The sequence below is a fragment of the Rhineura floridana genome, chromosome 8 (genome assembly GCF_030035675.1).
Source record: "Rhineura floridana isolate rRhiFlo1 chromosome 8, rRhiFlo1.hap2, whole genome shotgun sequence".
Classification (NCBI taxonomy): domain Eukaryota; kingdom Metazoa; phylum Chordata; class Lepidosauria; order Squamata; family Rhineuridae; genus Rhineura; species Rhineura floridana.
In genome coordinates, this window is record NC_084487.1 from 132,480,736 (window position 1) to 132,503,868 (window position 23,133).

The window sequence follows — 23,133 nt, forward strand, 5'->3', positions numbered from 1 at the left end:
TATTTTCTATATTTTGGTACATGCATTTTCTTTACTGCTTGCCTTTTTAAAAAAACCAGTACCGCTGGTTTGGACTGAGGAAAAGGTGTGTGGCTTTGCTCTAACTCCCGTCTCAATAATAATAAACGGGCAGGCAACCTGTCAATTAGTACAGGCTCCATCTACGCAAAAGAGGAATGTGTAACAATTATTTTCTTCTGCCGGCTTTTCTTGCTAGGTTACTCACTGCTCCCCCAAATCGCCCCCGTTCCCATTTCTCCCAGGTAGGGAGGAAAGAGCGCGCTGAGTCTCCTACCCGCCTGCTGGGAAGCTTCAGCTGAGGCGTCGTGTGATCTGGAAGAGCACCAGAAGTGCCCTCTCACTGACGGGAAAAATCGCCAAAATAAAATAACGTTTGATATTGTTTTTAAAATAAATAACTTCGTTTACGCTAGGCAGGATTTCATTTCTTTTTTTAAAAAAAGCAAAATGTTAAACATGTAAAAGTGAGCTATTTTACTTTTAAACCATTTAGGAGGGCAGGCAGGGGGAGAGAATGGGGGTGGGGGCAGGGAGAGTGAGCGATCTGATCTCTTTCTTTTAAACCATTTAGGAGGGCAGGTGGGGGGAGAGAATGGGGGTGGGGGCAGGGAGAGTGAGCGATCTTACTTTTAAACCATTCAGGAGGGCAGGCGGGGGAGAGAATGGGGTGGGGGCAGGGACAGTGAGCGATCTTACTTTTAAACCATTTAGGAGGGCAGGCGGGGGGAGAGAATAGGGGTGGAGGCAGAGAGAGTGAGCGATCTCTTACTTTTAAATCATTTAGGAGGGCAGGCGGGAGGAGGGAATAGGGGTGGACGGCAGGGAGAGTGAGCGATCTTACTTTTAAACCATTTAGGAGGGCAGGCGGGGGGGAGAGAATGGGGGTGGGGGCAGGGAGAGTGAGCGATCTCTTACTTTTAAACCATTTAGGAGGGCAGGCAGGGGGAGGGAATAGGGATGGACGGCAGGGAGAGTGAGCGATCTTACTTTTAAACCATTTAGGAGGGCAGGCGGGGGGAGAGAATGGGGGTGGGGGCAGGGAGAGTGAGCGATCTCTTTTAAACCGTTTAGGAGGGCAGGCGGGGGGAGGGAATAGGGGTGGACGGCAGGGAGAGTGAGCGATCTTACTTTTAAACCATTTAGGAGGGCAGGCGGGGGGAGAGAATGGGGGTGGGGGCAGGGAGAGTGAGCGATCTCTTACTTTTAAACCATTTAGGAGGGCAGGCAGGGGGAGGGAATGGGGGTGGGGGCAGGGAGAGTGAGCGATCTCTTACTTTTAAACCATTTAGGAGGGCAGGCGGGGGAGGGAATGGGGGTGGGGGCAGGGAGAGTGAGCAATCTCTTTTAAACCATTTAGGAGGGCAGGCGGGGGAGGGAATGGGGGTGGGGGCAGGGAGAGTGAGTGATCTCTTACTTTTAAACCATTTAGGAGGGCAGGCGGGGGGAGGGAATGGGGGTGGACGGCAGGGAGAGTGAGCGATCTTTTAAACCATTTAGGAGGGCAGGCGAGGGGAGGGAATGGGGGTGGGGGCAGGGAGAGTGAGCGATCTTACTTTTAAACCATTTAGGAGGGCAGGCGGGGGTAGGGAATGGGGGTGGAGGTAGGGAGAGTGAGTGATTTTACTTTTTACTGCTGGGGGGGGTCCCTGCAGGGGTGGCGGCTGCTCAAGTCCTCCTGTCTGTCTGCACTGCAGTCCCTGCTGCCTGACTGAGAAAGAGCGGGAAGGCGGCCAGCTACAGCCCAACAGTATGCGTGTGTCAATCACACATGTGTGGCTGAGGGGGCCAATGAAAAGCTGGAGATCCTCCAGTTTAAGCAAAATATTGCCGGAGGCCGGAGACGGCCCCCTTTTGCCGGAGACTCTGGCAGAAAACCGGAGACCTGGCAACCCTAGATGAAACGGATTATCTGGATCCATTTCAGTCTGTTTTCAGGCTTGGTTACGGGACAGAGACAGCTTTGGTCGCCTTGGTGGATGACCTTCGCAGAGAGCTGGACAGGGGGAGTGTGTCCCTGTTAGTTCTACTGGACCTCTCAGCGGCTTTCGACACCATCGACCATGGTATCCTTCTGGACCGCCTTGCTGGGATGGGACTTGGGGGCACCGTGTTACGATGGCTCCATTCCTTTCTGGAGGGATGAACTCAGAAGGTGGTGCTGGGGGACTCCTGTTCGACTCCTTGGTCGTTGACCTATGGGGTCCCTCAGGGTTCAGTTTTGTCCCCCATGTTTTCTATATGAAATCGCTGGGAGAGGTTGTCCGGGGGTTTGGGGTTCGGTGCCATCAGTATGTGGATGACACCCAACTCTATTTCTCCTTTCCACCTAAAGCCAAGGAAGTTGTCCTGGTCCTGAACCAGTGCATGGCATCAGTGATGGACTGGATGAGGGCGAACAAATTAAAACTAAATCCAGACAAGACAGAGGTGCTCCTGGTCAGTCTATGTCAGGCCCAGGATGAGACTCAGGAACCAGACCATCTCCACGCCTTCCGCTGAGATTCAATACCCCAGGAAGTCTAGAGACTTGAGGTCAAATCCACATTTCTCTAACTTAGCATACAGGTGATTGTCTCTCAGTCTCTTCAACACCGTTTTCACATGCTGGTCGTGGTCTTCCTGGTTCTTTGAGAACACCAGGATATCATCCAAGTAACAGATTACATACATGTCCAACAGGTCCCTAAACACGTCGTTCATGAACTTTTGAAAAACTCCTGGACTTCCACAAAGCCCGAACGGCATGACCAGGTACTCAAACTGACCATAAGCGGTCAAGAATCCTGTTTTCCATTCATCTCCCTCCTTCATTCTGATCAGATTGTATGCTCCTCTCAAATCCAGCTTCGTGAAGATTTTTGTGGAGTGCAGTCGATCCAGCAACTCTGAGATCAGGGGCAGCGGGTAGCTGTTAGGGATGGTGATCTGGTTCAATGTGCGATAGTCGTTACAAGGCTTGAGTTCTCCCCACTTCTTTTTCACAAACAATAGTGGCGCTCCAGCAGGGGACTGTGAGGGGCGTATGAATCCTCGCCTCAGGTTTTTATCCAGGAATTCCTTCAGGGCCTCCCTCTCAATCTCTGTGAGAGAGTAGATTCTCCCCGATGGGATGCTGGCTCCTGGCACTAGATCAATCGCACAATCGTAAGGGCGGTGGGGGGGTAAAGTCTCTGCCTCTTTTTCATCAAACACATCTTTGAATTCTTCATACTTTGGCGGCAGGGTCACTTGCTCGATCTCTTGCACTGCCCCCGCTAAGGTGTTCTTGATTCCTTCAGGTTGACAGTTCTCCTGGCAATACTGTGAGGTGAACCACACCACCGCCTCCTTCCAACTTATTTTGGGTTCATGCTTTGCTAGCCAGGGCATTCCCAGAATCACCTCAAAGTTCGAAAGATCTGACACGTATAGCAAAATGAACTCTTCATGCCCAGGGATTTGAAGTTTCACTTCTTCCATGGCTTGTGTCACCCCTCCTGACTTCAGGGGTCTCCCATCGATGGTCTCCACAGCTAGGGGAGCTTCCAGTTTCCACCGGGAAATTCCATGACGCTTGACTAGCTTTGCATCAATAAAATTTGTGGAGGGTCCACTGTCAATTAAGGCAGTGGAATTAAACACCACTCCTCTGGAAGTTGTAATCCGAATAGGCAAGACCAACACCCCTTTTGAGGGAGGTTGGATTGTTGGGGGGCCTTTATACAACGCTGCCCCCAGTCCACCGGCCTGCACGTGGACTGGGTGTTCTAGTTTCCCGACGGCTCGGCTTTCCCCCCTTTCAGTCCACAGTCTCTGGCCACATGGCCCGGCTTTGAACAATAAAAGCATAAACGTTCCCGGCGTTGTCTTTCCTTTTCTTCCTCCGACAGTCTTGGTCTAGCCCCTCCCTGTCCCTCAGTTGCATTACCTGTCATCCCTGCAGTGGGAAGGGTGTTGCTGCGGGATGCCGAGGCTAAGTATCTCGGGACCTCCTGCTTCCTTTCCAGGCGCCTTCCTTCCATCCGGTGGTCTATCTGTAGGCATAGCTGATGAGCCCTGGTAGGTCAGCGGGGGGGGAGGTCCTGGCCAGCTCATCCAGGATTTCAGCATTTAGTCCACTCTGGTACATAAACATCAGGGCGGCGTCATTGTAGCCCGTTTCCTGGGACAGAATTTTAAAAGCGTTAGTGTACTCAGAAACCGTCTGTTTAGCTTGCTTCAGAGCGCCTAGTTGCCGCGCTACTGTTTCAGCTCTTTGCGGGTCTTGAAACATCTCGGTCATCTCCTGTATAAATCCTCTGTACCTTCTTAAAACAGTATCCTTTCTCACGAGATACGGAGTCACCCATTTTGCAGCTTCTCCCTCCAGGAGGCTAATCACGAAAGCTACTTTAGCCCCATCGTCTGGAAATTCCGTGTGCCTGACATCCAGATATAATTCACATTGAGCCACAAAGGTTGCCAACTGATCACTTTGTCCCGCGTATTTTGGGGGCAATCCAATGGGAACCTTTACTGCTGCAGCTGGAGGGGCTGTTTGCATCTGGTCTATCGTGGCCTTCAAGGTTTGATTATCCGTCTTCAGCGCCTTGACTGCTGCTAGCAGGGCTTGAACATCCGTCTGCAAATCAGCTACCTTAGTCCTCAAGAGTTTCACTTCTTCCGTCTCAGAAGTGGGGTTCGTCCCCCCCGCTGCTCCCTTTGACATCTTGTCCCAGTCAAGTGAAGAGAGCGTTGAGGGTGATTTAGGTGGCTCTGTCAAGCTGTCAGGCCCAGGATGAGACTCAGGAACCAGACCAGAGGTTGTAGTTAATTCGTGTTTTATTAGGGTAATGTCCAAGCATAGACTGTGTCTTCTCATGAAGCCATACAGGGATACAGGTCCTGCGGCATTGGGAGAAAGTTGACAGAGCAAGGGGCTGCTTCCCGCCTGTTCTTTAAGAAGGGGCCAAACGGGCGCGCAACCTTTTGCTCCTCCTTAACTGCCCCTCAGGTACCGCCCGCCTTCCCCCCTTCTCTCCTGTCTCTTCAGCTGTCTACGTGTGCGCAGTGAGGGGGGAAGCATGGCCCCCTCCTCTTCTGAAGTTTCTGATTCCAGTATGGGGGATAGGGGAGGGGCTGATGGTAAACTGCCTCGCCGCTTTTCTGCTGTGGGCAGCCCTCCCTCTTCCCCCTCTTGCTCTGAGCTTTGAAGAAGGGGGGGCGTGAGAATGTCTAGGGAGGATTCTGAAACTTCAAAGCTCTCAGGCTCCCCGTTGCTAGGCGACCCTATCACTGGCATTTCCTCTGTTTCGTCTTCACTCCAAAGGGGGGAAGTTCCTCCCCCTCCCCTCTGCCATCCATAGGAATCCTGTTCTGCCAACTCTTCTGCCAACTCCCCGGGACCCCAGCTCTGCCTCCGGACAGTTGAAGAGCAGATCAGGGAATAGGGATTCAGCCTGTGCTCAATGGGGTTACACTCCCCCTGAAGACACAGGCTCGCAGTTTGGGTGTGCTCCTGGACTCAGCTCTGAACTTGGAGACCCAGGTCTTGGCCGTGGCCAGGAGTGCCTTTGCCCATTTAAGACTAGTGCGCCAGCTGCGTCCGTTCCTGGAAATGCCTGATTTGACTATGGTGATGCATGCCTTAGTTACATCCCGTTTAGACTACTGTAACACGCTCTACGTGGGGCTGCCTTTGAAGACTGTTCGGAAACTTAAACTGGTACAAAGAGCTGCAGCCAGAGTATTAACAGGGGCTGGTTACAGGGACCATACAACTCCCTTGTTACAACAGCTCCACTGGCTGCCAGTTTGTTTCCGGTCACAATTCAAAGTGCTGGTTTTGACCTTTAAAGCCCTATATGGCCCAGGTCCAGGCTATCTGTCAGACCGTATCTCCCTATACGAGCCTGCCCGGGCCCTGAGATCTTCAGGAGAGGCCCTTCTCTCAGTCCCAACACCCTCGCAAGTGCGATTGGTCGGGGCGCGAGATAGGGCCTTCTCGGTGGCTGCTCCTAGGTTCTGGAACTCCCTTCCTAGGGAGGCACAAATGGCCCCCTCCTTGCCATCCTTCCATCGGCAAGTAAAGACTTTTTTATTCCGACAGGCTTTTGGGATAGAAGGTGTTGAGGATTGGGCTTTACAAGGCTTGTTTTATTGTTTTATATTATTATCTGTATTATTTTAAATTGTTTTTAGATTTTTAAGTGCCTTTTACGGTTTTAAGGTTGTGCATAGTTTAATTGTATTTTAATTGTATGTTTTTCTATGTTTTTAACTACATGTAGTTTTATTTGTAAGCCGCCCTGAGTTCCAGTTTGGAAAAAGGGCGGGGTAAAAATAAAGTTTCAATTCAATTCAATTTAATAATAAATAATTGAAAACTTTTTTAACATAAACAGTGTTAATATGAATAACTGTGTGCGCTCTCTGAAAGTAATTTTGTTTAAGAATGCTAAAAATTAATGCACTTATTAGCTTTATTTTGTATAATTTTTGTTTTCTGTAAATAGGTGTTAATTCTTTTCAAGTCTACATGGTCTACAAAGATCTCTACCAAATGACTGATAGCCAGGTAATTGCACATTTTCTTATAGGTCTGTGAATCCCAGTATATTAGCTCTTCTAACTGAGAGCCATGCTTTTGAATTAAGACTAAACTTGGGGTCACAGGGTGGAAATGCCACCCATCATGTTCCATTGTGTTCTCTGAAATAAAAGAGGTACTGAACATTCATCTGCTGTTACATCTTTGGGGTCACATAAGAGTTTCAACTTGTTTGACATTTTATTTTGAATTGAAATTTTGATAAATGTATTGTACATATTACAGAAAGCATAGAAATACAGCAGAATTTATTAAGAACACAGACTTGGAGTTTTGAAACGTGCAACTTTCAGCCCCATCTCTCCTGTTTCCTCACATTTGCCTCACATTTTCAAGGAGAAACTTCACATGCTTGATGCATACCCAGAGTTTGCTTTAGAATGTCACCTAGCCTAATATTAAATGCACGAGGCTTGGATTTTATTGGTGTATGATATACAAGTACACATTTTAATTAGACATACACATTTGCAAAGTGTTTTTTCCTCAGAATGTTATTTTTGGACAGTACCGTTATCAGATAAGAAGATGCTGTTGGGGGCACACTACCCATAACATTAAATGCTGGTGAACAATTTTTGTTCTTTAAAGCCCCCCCCGAAAGGATTGGGACCACAGAATGTGGAGAAGGGAGATTAACCCTTTCTCTACACACTAACACACCAAAAATTGCCCCCTTGCCTGCCCTTAGCCCTGGGAGGGGAACTTTCTCGCTAGACTAATAGCAGCTTCTGGGAGGATAGAGGGTGTTGGCAGGACTGTAGCCTGCCCCTCTCATCGTGTGATGTGGTCCCACTTCTCCTTGAGCCTCCCACTGCCCTTTAAAGAACAAAGAGTTTGCACATTAAATCCTAACATGCATTTAACATCTTGTGTAGATTTGCCCTTAGTTTTTGTGGCTACTTATTCTCCAAGAGAAAGCTCTGGAATTGTTTTAGAGGTTCTTACACTATCATTGTGGGAGTCTGAGTCAGATGTAAGACTCTTCATGAAATCATAAATAAGACAATCTACAGAGATTTTTGTGTTTTTAAATTCAGATCCCTGGCAAATTTATCTTGAAAACCTATATTTATAGGTTTTCTAGCCAGTCTAGACATCTTGCCAGTCTAGATGTGGTGCTATATGTATCACTCCAAAGCATGTCACAGTGTTGGGTGGTGGTGGTAATCATCAGGATTTCAACAGGTGTGGAGGGGAAACTAACCCTTTTGTTCTGGGCTGAGATCCTGAGAAGAATCTCTCTGAAGGTTTACTGAACCAGAGAAGGGACAAGATGAATAAACAGGTGGAGCTGTTGAAGTGAAATTATTAAAGTTTACCTTTCTTAGCTCTTGTGCTATCCTAAAATGAAATAATGTGTGTTTTTTTTTAAAAAAGAGAATAAAAATAATAAAAATAAACAAAGGCTGCCATTACTGATTGTTTTTCCCTCCTGGGTACTGTACATAGCTCTATGAAGCCTTTACTTTTCTGAAAAGTCTTGGAGCTGTAATCATGGTCCATGCTGAAAATGGAGATTTGATAGCTCAGGTGAGAAAAAAAATATTTCTTTTACATTTATATTGTGATCTGTGCTGAGAAGAGACTCTTACTCCCCTGACAGAGCTCCAGCGGCCACAGTGGTTTAATAGTCAGCCATTCTGACTGAAGCTCTGTGTGGAGAACAGGGCATCTTCTAGCAACTCTCAGCACCCTTCACTAACTACACTTCCCAGGATTCTTTGGGAGAAGCCATGACTGTCTAAAGTGAAATCTGGTGTGGATGTGACTAGAGACAGCTTTGGTGTAACTTTGGGTGGGAGGCTACATGTGCCTGCTGTAGAATAAAAAGGTGGGAGAAATGCTGAAAAAGAATGATACTGTTCACACTGTTTTCCTTTTGGAAAGGAAAGGGGCTTTCCCTCTGCCCAGTGTCCACCCATCCAATCTCCTCCCTTCCCCCTCCCTCCCCCTCCCATTCCCAGAGCTTGGAAAAGTTACTTTTTTGAACTACAACTCCCATCAGCCCAATCCAGTGGCCATGCTGGCTGGGGCTGATGGGAGTTGTAGTTCAAAAATGTAACTTTTCCAAGCTCTGCCCATTCCTGCCCTCATCCTCTCCTCCCTGCCCCTCCCCCAGGTCAGTTTCACCTATCCTAAGCATGATTGCACAGAGTAAATCCCACTGAACTCAAAAAGCATGTAAATGATCAAACCTGCCCTCCCTTCCTCTTCCCTTCTATCACCTCCCTCTTGCCCCTTCCCTCCCTTCACCCATACCTTCCCATCCCCTTCCAACCCCCTCCATCCCCTCCCCCATGGTCAGTTTTACCTATCCTAAGCATGATTGCATGGGAGTAAATCCCATTGAACTCAATAAGCATGCAAATGATCAAATCTGCCCTCCCCTCCTCCAACCTCCCTTGCTGTTCCCCTTCCTCCTACCCCCTACTCTCCCTTCCCCCTTCTTCAACCCCATGGTCAGTTTTTCTATCCCCTCCTTCCCCTCTCCTTTCCCTTCCTCCTCCCTTCTTCCTTCTCTCCACTCTTTTTCCTCCTCCCCTCCCTGCTCCAGGCCTCCCTCCCCATGGTCAGTTTTACCTATCCTAAGCATGATTGCATGGGAGTAAATTCCACTGAACTTAGTAAACATGCATATCACCAAACCTGCCCTCCTCCTCCTCTCCCTGCTCCCATCCCTCTCTTCCCCTCCCCATCCCCTGTGGTCAGTTTCACCTATCCTGAGAATCAATCAATTCTCAGCAAATTTGCACAGGATCCCATTTCTTACCTCCCGGATTAAAAAGCAGAGAACACTAATAGGCAAAAAACCTTGCTGTTTAAGAGCTTACCTTAAGAGCTTACCTATAGCTCACAGATATTTCTGTCAAACTTTAAAAAGCAGGGAAATTGGGCAGTTATAATGAATGCACCAGGGGAGCAGGAGACCTCATCTCCTCTCAGAGATATTGTACTGCCCTACAAATTTGTCAAAATGCAAACACCATTTGGGTTGGTCTTTCACAGTCCTATCTACTTTCTGTGTAGCTTGGTAGAATTTGGTAACATTGGTTGTATCATGTCTGCTGTATGCAGACCATCTATTATGTCTTTGGAAAATAAATTTTCTTTTTTTTTTTATAATAATTTTTTTATTATTCAAATTTTTATAAAAACAAATACAAATACAACAAAAACAATACAACAGAAAAAAATAAAAGAAAAAGAAAAACTTGACTTCCGATTTGTTACAGATCAGCTATAAGTATATAATATATATCAAACCTGTCTCCTAAAACATACGAAATTCACTTTTTTCCAAGGTCTATCTTAATTAATCGTCAAATCCCATTATCATCATTTCATTTTTTTCTTTCAACAAAAAGTCCAAAAGAGGCTTCCATTCCTTAAGAAATGTATCTGTCGTTTTTTCTCTAATAAGACATGTCAATTTGTCCATCTCAACTAAGTCCATTAATTTCAATAGCCATTCTTCCATTGTTGGTATCGATTCCATTTTCCACTTTTGTGCATATAGTAATCTTGCTGCCGTGATCATATATAATATTATTCTTCCATATTTCTTTTCCTTTTGTTTATCCATAAAACCCAATAAAAAAAATTCTGGTTTTGACTGAATATTTATCTTTAAGATTTTTTGCGTCATCCTACCTATTTGTGCCCAAAATAATTTTGCCTGTTTACATAACCACCACATATGATAAAAAGATCCTTCTTGTTGTTTACATTTCCAACATACATTAGAAACATTACTATACATTTTTGACAACTTTTCTGGAGTCATATACCAACGATACATCATTTAAAAAAAAATTTCTTTAAGATTATAGCATAATGTAAATTTCAAACCTTTTTTCCACATATTTTCCCATTGATCCATTTGTATATTATAACCAAAAAAATTTGCCCACTTAACCATACACTCTTTTACTTGTTCTTCTTCCATGTCCATTTTTAGTAAAAATTTATACATTTTTGCAATTATGCATTCATCATTTGTACACAAACCTATTTCAAAATCAGATTTATTTATTTCAAACCCATACGTTTTCTTGTCCATTTTAAATCTTTCTAACAATTGTAAATAGGCAAACCATTGTGAACTATATCCTTCCTTTATTAGTTGTTCTCTCTCTTTCATTATATATTCACCATGCACATTTTCTAATCGTTCTTGGTAAGTTAACCATTTCTCTTTTCCAGCCATTTCTCTTCTATAAAATGCTTCTTGACTTGAAACACATAGTGGTATTTTCGAAAAAAACCTTGTTTTGTATTTATTCCATATATTCAACAAAGGACGTCTTATAAAATGATTATTAAAATCCACATTAACTTTTACTTTATCATACCATAGATATCCATGCCATCCCCACTTCAGGTTGTGTCCCTCCAAATCCAATAATCTTTTATTCCTCAATAGAATCCATTCCTTTATCCAGACTAAGCAACAAGCAGCAAAATAAAGTCTCATATTTGGTAATCCCAGCCCTCCTCTTTCTTTGGCGTCCTGTAATAATTTAAATTTAACTCTTGGTTTTTCCCCCTGCCAAACAAATTTAGAAATATCTTTTTGCCATTGTTTGAAAGGTAGATCAGAGGATATGACAGGTATTGTTTGAAATAGAAACATCATTCTCGGCAATACATTCATTTTTATTACAGATATTCTACCCATTAATGACAACTGTAATTTATCCCATTTTAACAAATCTTTCTTAATCTCTGTCCATAGTTTTTCATAATTATTATGAAACAACTTTGAATTTTTATTTGTCATAATAATACCTAAATATTTCACCTTTTCTTCTATTTTACAATCTATCTTCTCCATTAACTGTTTTTGATCTCTTAAGGATAAATTTTTCACCAGCATCTTCGTTTTTTGATTATTGATCTTAAATCCTGCTAATGGTCCAAATTCTTCTAATTTATCCATCAATACTTTGATTCCTTCCAAGGGATTTTCTAATACAATTATCAAGTCATCAGCAAATGCTCTCAATTTATATTCCTCTTTTTTTATCTTTATTCCCGAAATCCTTTTGTCTTGCCTTATGTCTCTAAGCAGCACTTCTAAAACCAGAATAAATAGAAGGGGGGACAGTGGACATCCCTGTCTTGTACCCTTTTGTATTTCACATGAGTCCGTTAAATCCCCATTTATTTTTATTTTTATTTATTATTCAATTTATATACCGCCCTTAGCGGAATAGCTCTCAGGGCGGTGAACAAACAAAATAAAATACAATATATCATAATAAAAATACAAAAACATATACAAACAAACAACGAAAAGCACAGCAAAAACAAAATAAATACTACAAAAATTAAAATACAGATTAAAAGATTTAAAAAGTTAAGAAGATTAAAATGCCTGGGAGCATAAAAAGGTCTTTACCTGGCGCCGAAAAGATGGAAGTGTAGGCGCCAGGCGTACTTCTTCAGGGAGGCTGTTCCACAACTCAGGGGCCACCACAGAAAAGGCCCTAGATCTCGTAACCACCCTCCGGGCTTCCGGATGGGTTGGTACCTGGAGGAGGGCCTTAGATTCTGAACGAAGTGGACGGGTAGGTTCATAGCGAGAGAGGCGTTCCACAAGGTATTGAGGTCCCACGCCGTGTAAGGCTTTATAGCTCAAAACCAGCACCTTGAATCTCGCCCGGAAGCAAATAGGAAGCAATTATCTGTGCCTTCTGTGATGTATAAATTGATCTGATCCATTTTATAAAATTATCTCCAAAGTCCATTTGCTCTAGAACCTTAAACATAAATTTCCAATTCAAGTTATCAAATGCTTTCTCAGCATCCAAGAAAATCAAAGCAGCTTGTATGTCATTTTGTTGTTCTAGATATTCCAACACATTCAAAACATTCCTGACGTTATCACGTAATTGTCTTTTAGGTAAAAACCTCGCTTGATCTTCCTGAATAAATTGTTGCAATATTATTTTCATTCTTTCAGCCAAAATAATTGTAAAAATTTTGTAGTCATTATTCAGTAAAGATATTGGCCGATAATTTTTTGTTTTAGTTAAATCCTGCTCCTCTTTAGGTATTAATGTTATATTGGCATTTTTCCAGCTATCCGGTATCTTCCCCTCTTGTAAAATAGAATTCATTGTATACTGTAAAGGTAGCAAAAGTTCCTCCTCCAAGCATTTGTAATACATTGCTGATAGTCCATCCGGTCCTGGCGCCTTTCCTAATTTAATTTTACTTATAGCCTCAGATATTTCTCTTGACGTAATAGGACCATTAATAGCTTGTCTCTGAAGATCTGTAATTTTAGGCAAATTCTGTTTGGATATATACTCTTCTATTTTTTCTGAGGGAATTTCCTGACACTTGTACAAAGTTGAATAATATTGATGGAAAACCCTTTGGATTTTTAAATTGTCTGTCAACATCTCATCTCCTTCTTGTATCTTTAAAATAAGATTTTTTTGTCGTTCTTTTCTTAATTTATATGCTAGCAATTTCCCCGGTTTATTTGCAAATTCAAAAGTCCTTTGTTTAGCAAAATTTAATTTCCTTTCAATTTCTCTAACTGTCAACATTGACACTTGTTTCTGTAACATTTTAATTTGATTTACAATAGAAGCTTTAGTTGGATTCTTTTTCAATTCTTCCTCTTTTTGTTTTATTTCTTCCAAGATCAATTGCATTTTCTGTTGTTTCTTTTTTTAATTCAGAATTACATTTAATAAAATATCCCCTCATAAATGCTTTACTTGTATCCCAAACAATATTTTCATCTGTTCCTTTATGTAAATTGTGTTCAAAAAACTATTTTAATTTCTTCTTACATTCCTGCACTATTTTATCATTCTGTAATAAAGATTCATTTAGTCTCCATCTAAATCCAAGATTTTTTTTTTTTAAAGTCAATATCACTGGATTATGATCCGAAAAGGTTTTTGGTAACACATCCATCTTGGAAATATCTTTCACTAAATTTTTAGACATCCAAATCATATCAATCCTCGAAAATGTTTTATGTCTTTCTGAAAAATAAGTAAATTCCTTTGCATTGTCATTTATATATCTCCAAGCACCCACCAATTCTAAATTTTCCATCAATTCGAAACAGGTCTTCGGCAATTTGCCCTATGTCTCTTTAATATTTTTCTCAGAAAGTCTATCCATTTTTGGTGAAGTTACCCCATGACACACCAATGATCATATGCAAACTCTGATAATTTTTCCATAAGTCCAGTATAAAACCTTGTTTTATCTTCATTAGGAGCATAAATGCCCACTATCAAAATTTTTGTACCCTGAATGGTGATTTCAACTCCCACAAATCTGCCACTATCATCCAATAACATCAATTTAGGAGACAATTGTGAATTAATATAAAGAACCACACCATTTTTTTTTTGAATCCTGCCGAAATAAATTCTTCACCCAAATTTTTACAAATTAAATATTTCGAATCTTTCTTCTTAATATGAGTTTCTTGTAAACAAATTATATCCAATTTTACTTTTTTCAAATAATGAAATACTTTCTCTTCTGCGACGAATTAGCTCCATTTATATTCCAAGCTAGATATTTGTAATCCATTTTTAAGCATGTATTTTAGAAAAGTCTGTGCCTGTTGCTCCCTTTATTTATTTTTTATTTATTTTATTCAGCTTATATCCCACCCGACTAGCAAACAGCTCTCTGGGCGGCAAACATAGAAACATATGCAATAATAAAATTACAAGATCAATATAACAAATATAAAAGTACATCATCTAAAATACCAATTACAACATTTACATAAATAACTTAGATTAAAATGCCTCAGAGAAGAGAAAGGTTTTAACCTGGCGCTGAAAAGATAATAGTGTCGGCGCCAGGCGTACCTCCTCTGGGAGACTATTCCACAATTCGGGGGCCACCACTGAGAAGGCCCTAGATCTTGTTACTACCCTCTGGGCCTCCCTATGGGTCGGGACCCGGAGGAGGGCCTTCGTAGTAGACCGTAGTGTACGAGCCGGTTCATAACGGGAGAGGCATTCCTGCAGGTATCGTGGTCCCGCGCCGTATAAGGCTTTATAGGTTAATACCAACACTTTGAATCTGGCCTGGTAGCATATTGGAAGCCAGTGCAGGCGAGCCAGAACAGGTGTTATATGCTCAGACCGCTTAGTTCTTGTTAGCAGTCTGGCCGCCGTATTTTGCACTAGCTGTAGCTTCCGAACCATCTTCAGAGGTAGCCCTACGTAGAGCGCGTTGCAGTAGTCCAAACGTGAGGTTACCAGAGCATGAACCACTGATGTAAAGTCCTCCTTACTCAGATAGGGACGTAGCTGGGCTACCAACCGAAGTTGGTAAAACGCATTCCGTGCCACCGAGGCTACATGGGCCTCGAGTGATAGGGAAGAGTCTAAAACGACTCCCAAACTACGAACCTGATCCTTTAGGGGGAGTGTAACCCCATCCAGGACAGGGTATGTATCCACCATCTGACCAGAGAAACTATCCACCACCAGCATCTCAGTCTTATCCGGATTGAGTCTCAGTTTGTTAGTTCTCATCCAGTCCATTGTCGCGTCCAGACAACGGTTCAGCACATTGACCGCCTCACCTGAAGAAGATGAAAAGGAGAAGTAGAGCTGCGTGTCATCAGCGTACTGATGACAACGCACTCCAAAACTCCGGATGACTGCACCCAACGGCTTCATATAGATATTAAAGAGCATGGTACACAAGACCGAACCCTGCGGGACCCCATATTGGAGAACTCAGGGGCCACCACAGAAAAGGCCCTAGATCTCGTAACCACCCTCCGGGCTTCCGGATGGGTTGGTACCTGGAGGAGGGCCTTAGATTCTGAACGAAGTGGACGGGTAGGTTCATAGCGAGAGAGGCGTTCCACAAGGTATTGAGGTCCCACGCCGTGTAAGGCTTTATAGCTCAAAACCAGCACCTTGAATCTCGCCCGGAAGCAAATAGGAAGCAATTATCTGTGCCTTCTGTGATGTATAAATTGATCTGATCCATTTTATAAAATTATCTCCAAAGTCCATTTGCTCTAGAACCTTAAACATAAATTTCCAATTCAAGTTATCAAATGCTTTCTCAGCATCCAAGAAAATCAAAGCAGCTTGTATGTCATTTTGTTGTTCTAGATATTCCAACACATTCAAAACATTCCTGACGTTATCACGTAATTGTCTTTTAGGTAAAAACCTCGCTTGATCTTCCTGAATAAATTGTTGCAATATTATTTTCATTCTTTCAGCCAAAATAATTGTAAAAATTTTGTAGTCATTATTCAGTAAAGATATTGGCCGATAATTTTTTGTTTTAGTTAAATCCTGCTCCTCTTTAGGTATTAATGTTATATTGGCATTTTTCCAGCTATCCGGTATCTTCCCCTCTTGTAAAATAGAATTCATTGTATACTGTAAAGGTAGCAAAAGTTCCTCCTCCAAGCATTTGTAATACATTGCTGATAGTCCATCCGGTCCTGGCGCCTTTCCTAATTTAATTTTACTTATAGCCTCAGATATTTCTCTTGACGTAATAGGACCATTAATAGCTTGTCTCTGAAGATCTGTAATTTTAGGCAAATTCTGTTTGGATATATACTCTTCTATTTTTTCTGAGGGAATTTCCTGACACTTGTACAAAGTTGAATAATATTGATGGAAAACCCTTTGGATTTTTAAATTGTCTGTCAACATCTCATCTCCTTCTTGTATCTTTAAAATAAGATTTTTTTGTCGTTCTTTTCTTAATTTATATGCTAGCAATTTCCCCGGTTTATTTGCAAATTCAAAAGTCCTTTGTTTAGCAAAATTTAATTTCCTTTCAATTTCTCTAACTGTCAACATTGACACTTGTTTCTGTAACATTTTAATTTGATTTACAATAGAAGCTTTAGTTGGATTCTTTTTCAATTCTTCCTCTTTTTGTTTTATTTCTTCCAAGATCAATTGCATTTTCTGTTGTTTCTTTTTTTAATTCAGAATTACATTTAATAAAATATCCCCTCATAAATGCTTTACTTGTATCCCAAACAATATTTTCATCTGTTCCTTTATGTAAATTGTGTTCAAAAAACTATTTTAATTTCTTCTTACATTCCTGCACTATTTTATCATTCTGTAATAAAGATTCATTTAGTCTCCATCTAAATCCAAGATTTTTTTTTTTTAAAGTCAATATCACTGGATTATGATCCGAAAAGGTTTTTGGTAACACATCCATCTTGGAAATATCTTTCACTAAATTTTTAGACATCCAAATCATATCAATCCTCGAAAATGTTTTATGTCTTTCTGAAAAATAAGTAAATTCCTTTGCATTGTCATTTATATATCTCCAAGCACCCACCAATTCTAAATTTTCCATCAATTCGAAACAGGTCTTCGGCAATTTGCCCTATGTCTCTTTAATATTTTTCTCAGAAAGTCTATCCATTTTTGGTGAAGTTACCCCATGACACACCAATGATCATATGCAAACTCTGATAATTTTTCCATAAGTCCAGTATAAAACCTTGTTTTATCTTCATTAGGAGCATAAATGCCCACTATCAAAATTTTTGTACCCTGAATGGTGATTTCAACTCCCACAAATCTGCCACTATCATCCAATAACATCAATTTAGGAGACAATTGTGAATTAATATAAAGAACCACACCATTTTTTTTTTGAATCCTGCCGAAATAAATTCTTCACCCAAATTTTTACAAATTAAATATTTCGAATCTTTCTTCTTAATATGAGTTTCTTGTAAACAAATTATATCCAATTTTACTTTTTTCAAATAATGAAATACTTTCTCTTCTGCGACGAATTAGCTCCATTTATATTCCAAGCTAGATATTTGTAATCCATTTTTAAGCATGTATTTTAGAAAAGTCTGTGCCTGTTGCTCCCTTTATTTATTTTTTATTTATTTTATTCAGCTTATATCCCACCCGACTAGCAAACAGCTCTCTGGGCGGCAAACATAGAAACATATGCAATAATAAAATTACAAGATCAATATAACAAATATAAAAGTACATCATCTAAAATACCAATTACAACATTTACATAAATAACTTAGATTAAAATGCCTCAGAGAAGAGAAAGGTTTTAACCTGGCGCTGAAAAGATAATAGTGTCGGCGCCAGGCGTACCTCCTCTGGGAGACTATTCCACAATTCGGGGGCCACCACTGAGAAGGCCCTAGATCTTGTTACTACCCTCTGGGCCTCCCTATGGGTCGGGACCCGGAGGAGGGCCTTCGTAGTAGACCGTAGTGTACGAGCCGGTTCATAACGGGAGAGGCATTCCTGCAGGTATCGTGGTCCCGCGCCGTATAAGGCTTTATAGGTTAATACCAACACTTTGAATCTGGCCTGGTAGCATATTGGAAGCCAGTGCAGGCGAGCCAGAACAGGTGTTATATGCTCAGACCGCTTAGTTCTTGTTAGCAGTCTGGCCGCCGTATTTTGCACTAGCTGTAGCTTCCGAACCATCTTCAGAGGTAGCCCTACGTAGAGCGCGTTGCAGTAGTCCAAACGTGAGGTTACCAGAGCATGAACCACTGATGTAAAGTCCTCCTTACTCAGATAGGGACGTAGCTGGGCTACCAACCGAAGTTGGTAAAACGCATTCCGTGCCACCGAGGCTACATGGGCCTCGAGTGATAGGGAAGAGTCTAAAACGACTCCCAAACTACGAACCTGATCCTTTAGGGGGAGTGTAACCCCATCCAGGACAGGGTATGTATCCACCATCTGACCAGAGAAACTATCCACCACCAGCATCTCAGTCTTATCCGGATTGAGTCTCAGTTTGTTAGTTCTCATCCAGTCCATTGTCGCGTCCAGACAACGGTTCAGCACATTGACCGCCTCACCTGAAGAAGATGAAAAGGAGAAGTAGAGCTGCGTGTCATCAGCGTACTGATGACAACGCACTCCAAAACTCCGGATGACTGCACCCAACGGCTTCATATAGATATTAAAGAGCATGGTACACAAGACCGAACCCTGCGGGACCCCATATTGGAGAACTCAGGGGCCACCACAGAAAAGGCCCTAGATCTCGTAACCACCCTCCGGGCTTCCGGATGGGTTGGTACCTGGAGGAGGGCCTTAGATTCTGAACGAAGTGGACGGGTAGGTTCATAGCGAGAGAGGCGTTCCACAAGGTATTGAGGTCCCACGCCGTGTAAGGCTTTATAGCTCAAAACCAGCACCTTGAATCTCGCCCGGAAGCAAATAGGAAGCAATTATCTGTGCCTTCTGTGATGTATAAATTGATCTGATCCATTTTATAAAATTATCTCCAAAGTCCATTTGCTCTAGAACCTTAAACATAAATTTCCAATTCAAGTTATCAAATGCTTTCTCAGCATCCAAGAAAATCAAAGCAGCTTGTATGTCATTTTGTTGTTCTAGATATTCCAACACATTCAAAACATTCCTGACGTTATCACGTAATTGTCTTTTAGGTAAAAACCTCGCTTGATCTTCCTGAATAAATTGTTGCAATATTATTTTCATTCTTTCAGCCAAAATAATTGTAAAAATTTTGTAGTCATTATTCAGTAAAGATATTGGCCGATAATTTTTTGTTTTAGTTAAATCCTGCTCCTCTTTAGGTATTAATGTTATATTGGCATTTTTCCAGCTATCCGGTATCTTCCCCTCTTGTAAAATAGAATTCATTGTATACTGTAAAGGTAGCAAAAGTTCCTCCTCCAAGCATTTGTAATACATTGCTGATAGTCCATCCGGTCCTGGCGCCTTTCCTAATTTAATTTTACTTATAGCCTCAGATATTTCTCTTGACGTAATAGGACCATTAATAGCTTGTCTCTGAAGATCTGTAATTTTAGGCAAATTCTGTTTGGATATATACTCTTCTATTTTTTCTGAGGGAATTTCCTGACACTTGTACAAAGTTGAATAATATTGATGGAAAACCCTTTGGATTTTTAAATTGTCTGTCAACATCTCATCTCCTTCTTGTATCTTTAAAATAAGATTTTTTTGTCGTTCTTTTCTTAATTTATATGCTAGCAATTTCCCCGGTTTATTTGCAAATTCAAAAGTCCTTTGTTTAGCAAAATTTAATTTCCTTTCAATTTCTCTAACTGTCAACATTGACACTTGTTTCTGTAACATTTTAATTTGATTTACAATAGAAGCTTTAGTTGGATTCTTTTTCAATTCTTCCTCTTTTTGTTTTATTTCTTCCAAGATCAATTGCATTTTCTGTTGTTTCTTTTTTTAATTCAGAATTACATTTAATAAAATATCCCCTCATAAATGCTTTACTTGTATCCCAAACAATATTTTCATCTGTTCCTTTATGTAAATTGTGTTCAAAAAACTATTTTAATTTCTTCTTACATTCCTGCACTATTTTATCATTCTGTAATAAAGATTCATTTAGTCTCCATCTAAATCCAAGATTTTTTTTTTTTAAAGTCAATATCACTGGATTATGATCCGAAAAGGTTTTTGGTAACACATCCATCTTGGAAATATCTTTCACTAAATTTTTAGACATCCAAATCATATCAATCCTCGAAAATGTTTTATGTCTTTCTGAAAAATAAGTAAATTCCTTTGCATTGTCATTTATATATCTCCAAGCACCCACCAATTCTAAATTTTCCATCAATTCGAAACAGGTCTTCGGCAATTTGCCCTATGTCTCTTTAATATTTTTCTCAGAAAGTCTATCCATTTTTGGTGAAGTTACCCCATGACACACCAATGATCATATGCAAACTCTGATAATTTTTCCATAAGTCCAGTATAAAACCTTGTTTTATCTTCATTAGGAGCATAAATGCCCACTATCAAAATTTTTGTACCCTGAATGGTGATTTCAACTCCCACAAATCTGCCACTATCATCCAATAACATCAATTTAGGAGACAATTGTGAATTAATATAAAGAACCACACCATTTTTTTTTTGAATCCTGCCGAAATAAATTCTTCACCCAAATTTTTACAAATTAAATATTTCGAATCTTTCTTCTTAATATGAGTTTCTTGTAAACAAATTATATCCAATTTTACTTTTTTCAAATAATGAAATACTTTCTCTTCTGCGACGAATTAGCTCCATTTATATTCCAAGCTAGATATTTGTAATCCATTTTTAAGCATGTATTTTAGAAAAGTCTGTGCCTGTTGCTCCCTTTATTTATTTTTTATTTATTTTATTCAGCTTATATCCCGCCCGACTAGCAAACAGCTCTCTGGGCGGCAAACATAGAAACATATGCAATAATAAAATTACAAGATCAATATAACAAATATAAAAGTACATCATCTAAAATACCAATTACAACATTTACATAAATAACTTAGATTAAAATGCCTCAGAGAAGAGAAAGGTTTTAACCTGGCGCTGAAAAGATAATAGTGTCGGCGCCAGGCGTACCTCCTCTGGGAGACTATTCCACAATTCGGGGGCCACCACTGAGAAGGCCCTAGATCTTGTTACTACCCTCTGGGCCTCCCTATGGGTCGGGACCCGGAGGAGGGCCTTCGTAGTAGACCGTAGTGTACGAGCCGGTTCATAACGGGAGAGGCATTCCTGCAGGTATCGTGGTCCCGCGCCGTATAAGGCTTTATAGGTTAATACCAACACTTTGAATCTGGCCCGGTAGCATATTGGAAGCCAGTGCAGGCGAGCCAGAACAGGTGTTATATGCTCAGACCGCTTAGTTCTTGTTAGCAGTCTGGCCGCCGTATTTTGCACTAGCTGTAGCTTCCGAACCATCTTCAGAGGTAGCCCTACGTAGAGCGCGTTGCAGTAGTCCAAACGTGAGGTTACCAGAGCATGAACCACTGATGTAAGGTCCTCCTTACTCAGATAGGGACGTAGCTGGGCTACCAACCGAAGTTGGTAAAACGCATTCCGTGCCACCGAGGCTACATGGGCCTCGAGTGATAGGGAAGAGTCTAAAACGACTCCCAAACTACGAACCTGATCCTTTAGGGGGAGTGTAACCCCATCCAGGACAGGGTATGTATCCACCATCTGACCAGAGAAACTATCCACCAGCAGCATCTCAGTCTTATCCGGATTGAGTCTCAGTTTGTTAGTTCTCATCCAGTCCATTGTCGCGTCCAGACAACGGTTCAGCACATTGACCGCCTCACCTGAAGAAGATGAAAAGGAGAAGTAGAGCTGCGTGTCATCAGCGTACTGATGACAACGCACTCCAAAACTCCGGATGACTGCACCCAACGGCTTCATATAGATATTAAAGAGCATGGTACACAAGACCGAACCCTGCGGGACCCCATATTGGAGAACCCACGGGGTCAAGCAATGTTCCCAAGTATTATCTTCTGGAGACGGCCCGCCAAGTAGGAGCGGAACCACTGCCAAGCAGTGCCTCCAACACCCAACTCCGCAAGTCTTTCCAGAAGGATACCATGGTCGATGGTATCAAAAGCCGCTGAGAGATCAAGGAGAATCAACAGAGTTACACTCCCTCTGTCTCTCTCCCGATATAGGTCATCACACAGGGCAACCAAGGCTGTCTCAGTGCCAAAACCAGGTCTGAAACCCGACTGAAATGGATCTAGATAATCAGTTTCATCCAATAGCGCCTGGAGCTGGTCAGCAACCACTCATTCCAAGACCTTGCCCAAGAATGGAACATTTGCCACTGGTCTATAGTTGTTAAAGTCCTCTGGGTCCAAGGAAGGTTTTTTCAGGAGTGGTCTCACCGCTGCTTCTTTCAGACAGCCAGGGACCACTCCCTCTCGTAAAGAGGAATTTATCACTTCCTTGGCCCAGCCAGCTGTTCCATCCTTGCTAGTTTTTATAAGCCAAGAGGGGCAAGGATCAAGTACCGAAGTGGTTGCACGTACCTGTCCAAGCACCTTGTCCACGTCCTCGAACTGAACCGACTGAAACTCATCCAACAAAACATGACTAGACTGTGTTCCAGACACCTCATTAGGACTAACTGTCATAAAATGGGAATCTAGGTCCCGACGAATGCATAAGATCTTATGCTGGAAGTGCTTAGCAAACTCATTACAGCAGGCTACCAATGTATCTACCATGTCCTGTGGGCCAGGGTGGAGTAGCCCTCGGACAACTCTAAAAAGCTCCGCTGGGCGGGAGAGAGATGCCTTAATAGTGGCGGCGAAATGTTGTTTCTTCGCCGCCCTCACTGCACCTACATACCGCTTGGTAGAAGCACAAACCAGCGCATAATTGCATTCGTCGTGAGTTCGTCTCCAACTCCGCTCAAGCCGTCTCCTATCTTGCTTCATCGCTCTTAGCTCCGGAGTATACCAAGGAGCTGTATGAGCTCTACAAAGGAGAGGGCGCGCAGGAGCGATCGTGTCCACTGCCCGGGTCATCTCTGCATTCCACAGATTAGCCAGGGCTTCGACAGGAGCACCAGTCCTATCAGCCGGAAAATCCCCCAGAGCCCTTTGAAAAGCATCAGGATTCATTAGTCTCTGGGGGCGGACCATTTTAATAGGTCCCGCACCCTTGCAGAGGGAAAAGGCCACTGAAAGTCTAAACTTCAGCAAGCAGTGATCTGACCAT

The 23,133-nt window shown here is 42.0% G+C and overlaps 1 protein-coding gene across 8 annotated transcripts in view; it reads left to right on the top strand.

The window, feature by feature from the left end:
* Positions 1-23,133, top strand: part of CRMP1 (collapsin response mediator protein 1) — a 124,991-nt gene that overhangs the window by 37,785 nt on the left and 64,073 nt on the right. For all 8 annotated transcript variants that reach the window (XR_009757623.1, XR_009757624.1, XR_009757625.1 and 5 more), the window contains exons 5-6: positions 6,495-6,556; positions 8,042-8,122. Coding sequence is in view for 4 of the 8 variants with exons in the window: in XM_061582552.1 (XP_061438536.1) it covers positions 6,495-6,556; positions 8,042-8,122 (143 nt within the window). In the remaining 4 variants the exon portion in view is untranslated. The remainder of the gene's footprint in view (positions 1-6,494; positions 6,557-8,041; positions 8,123-23,133) is intronic.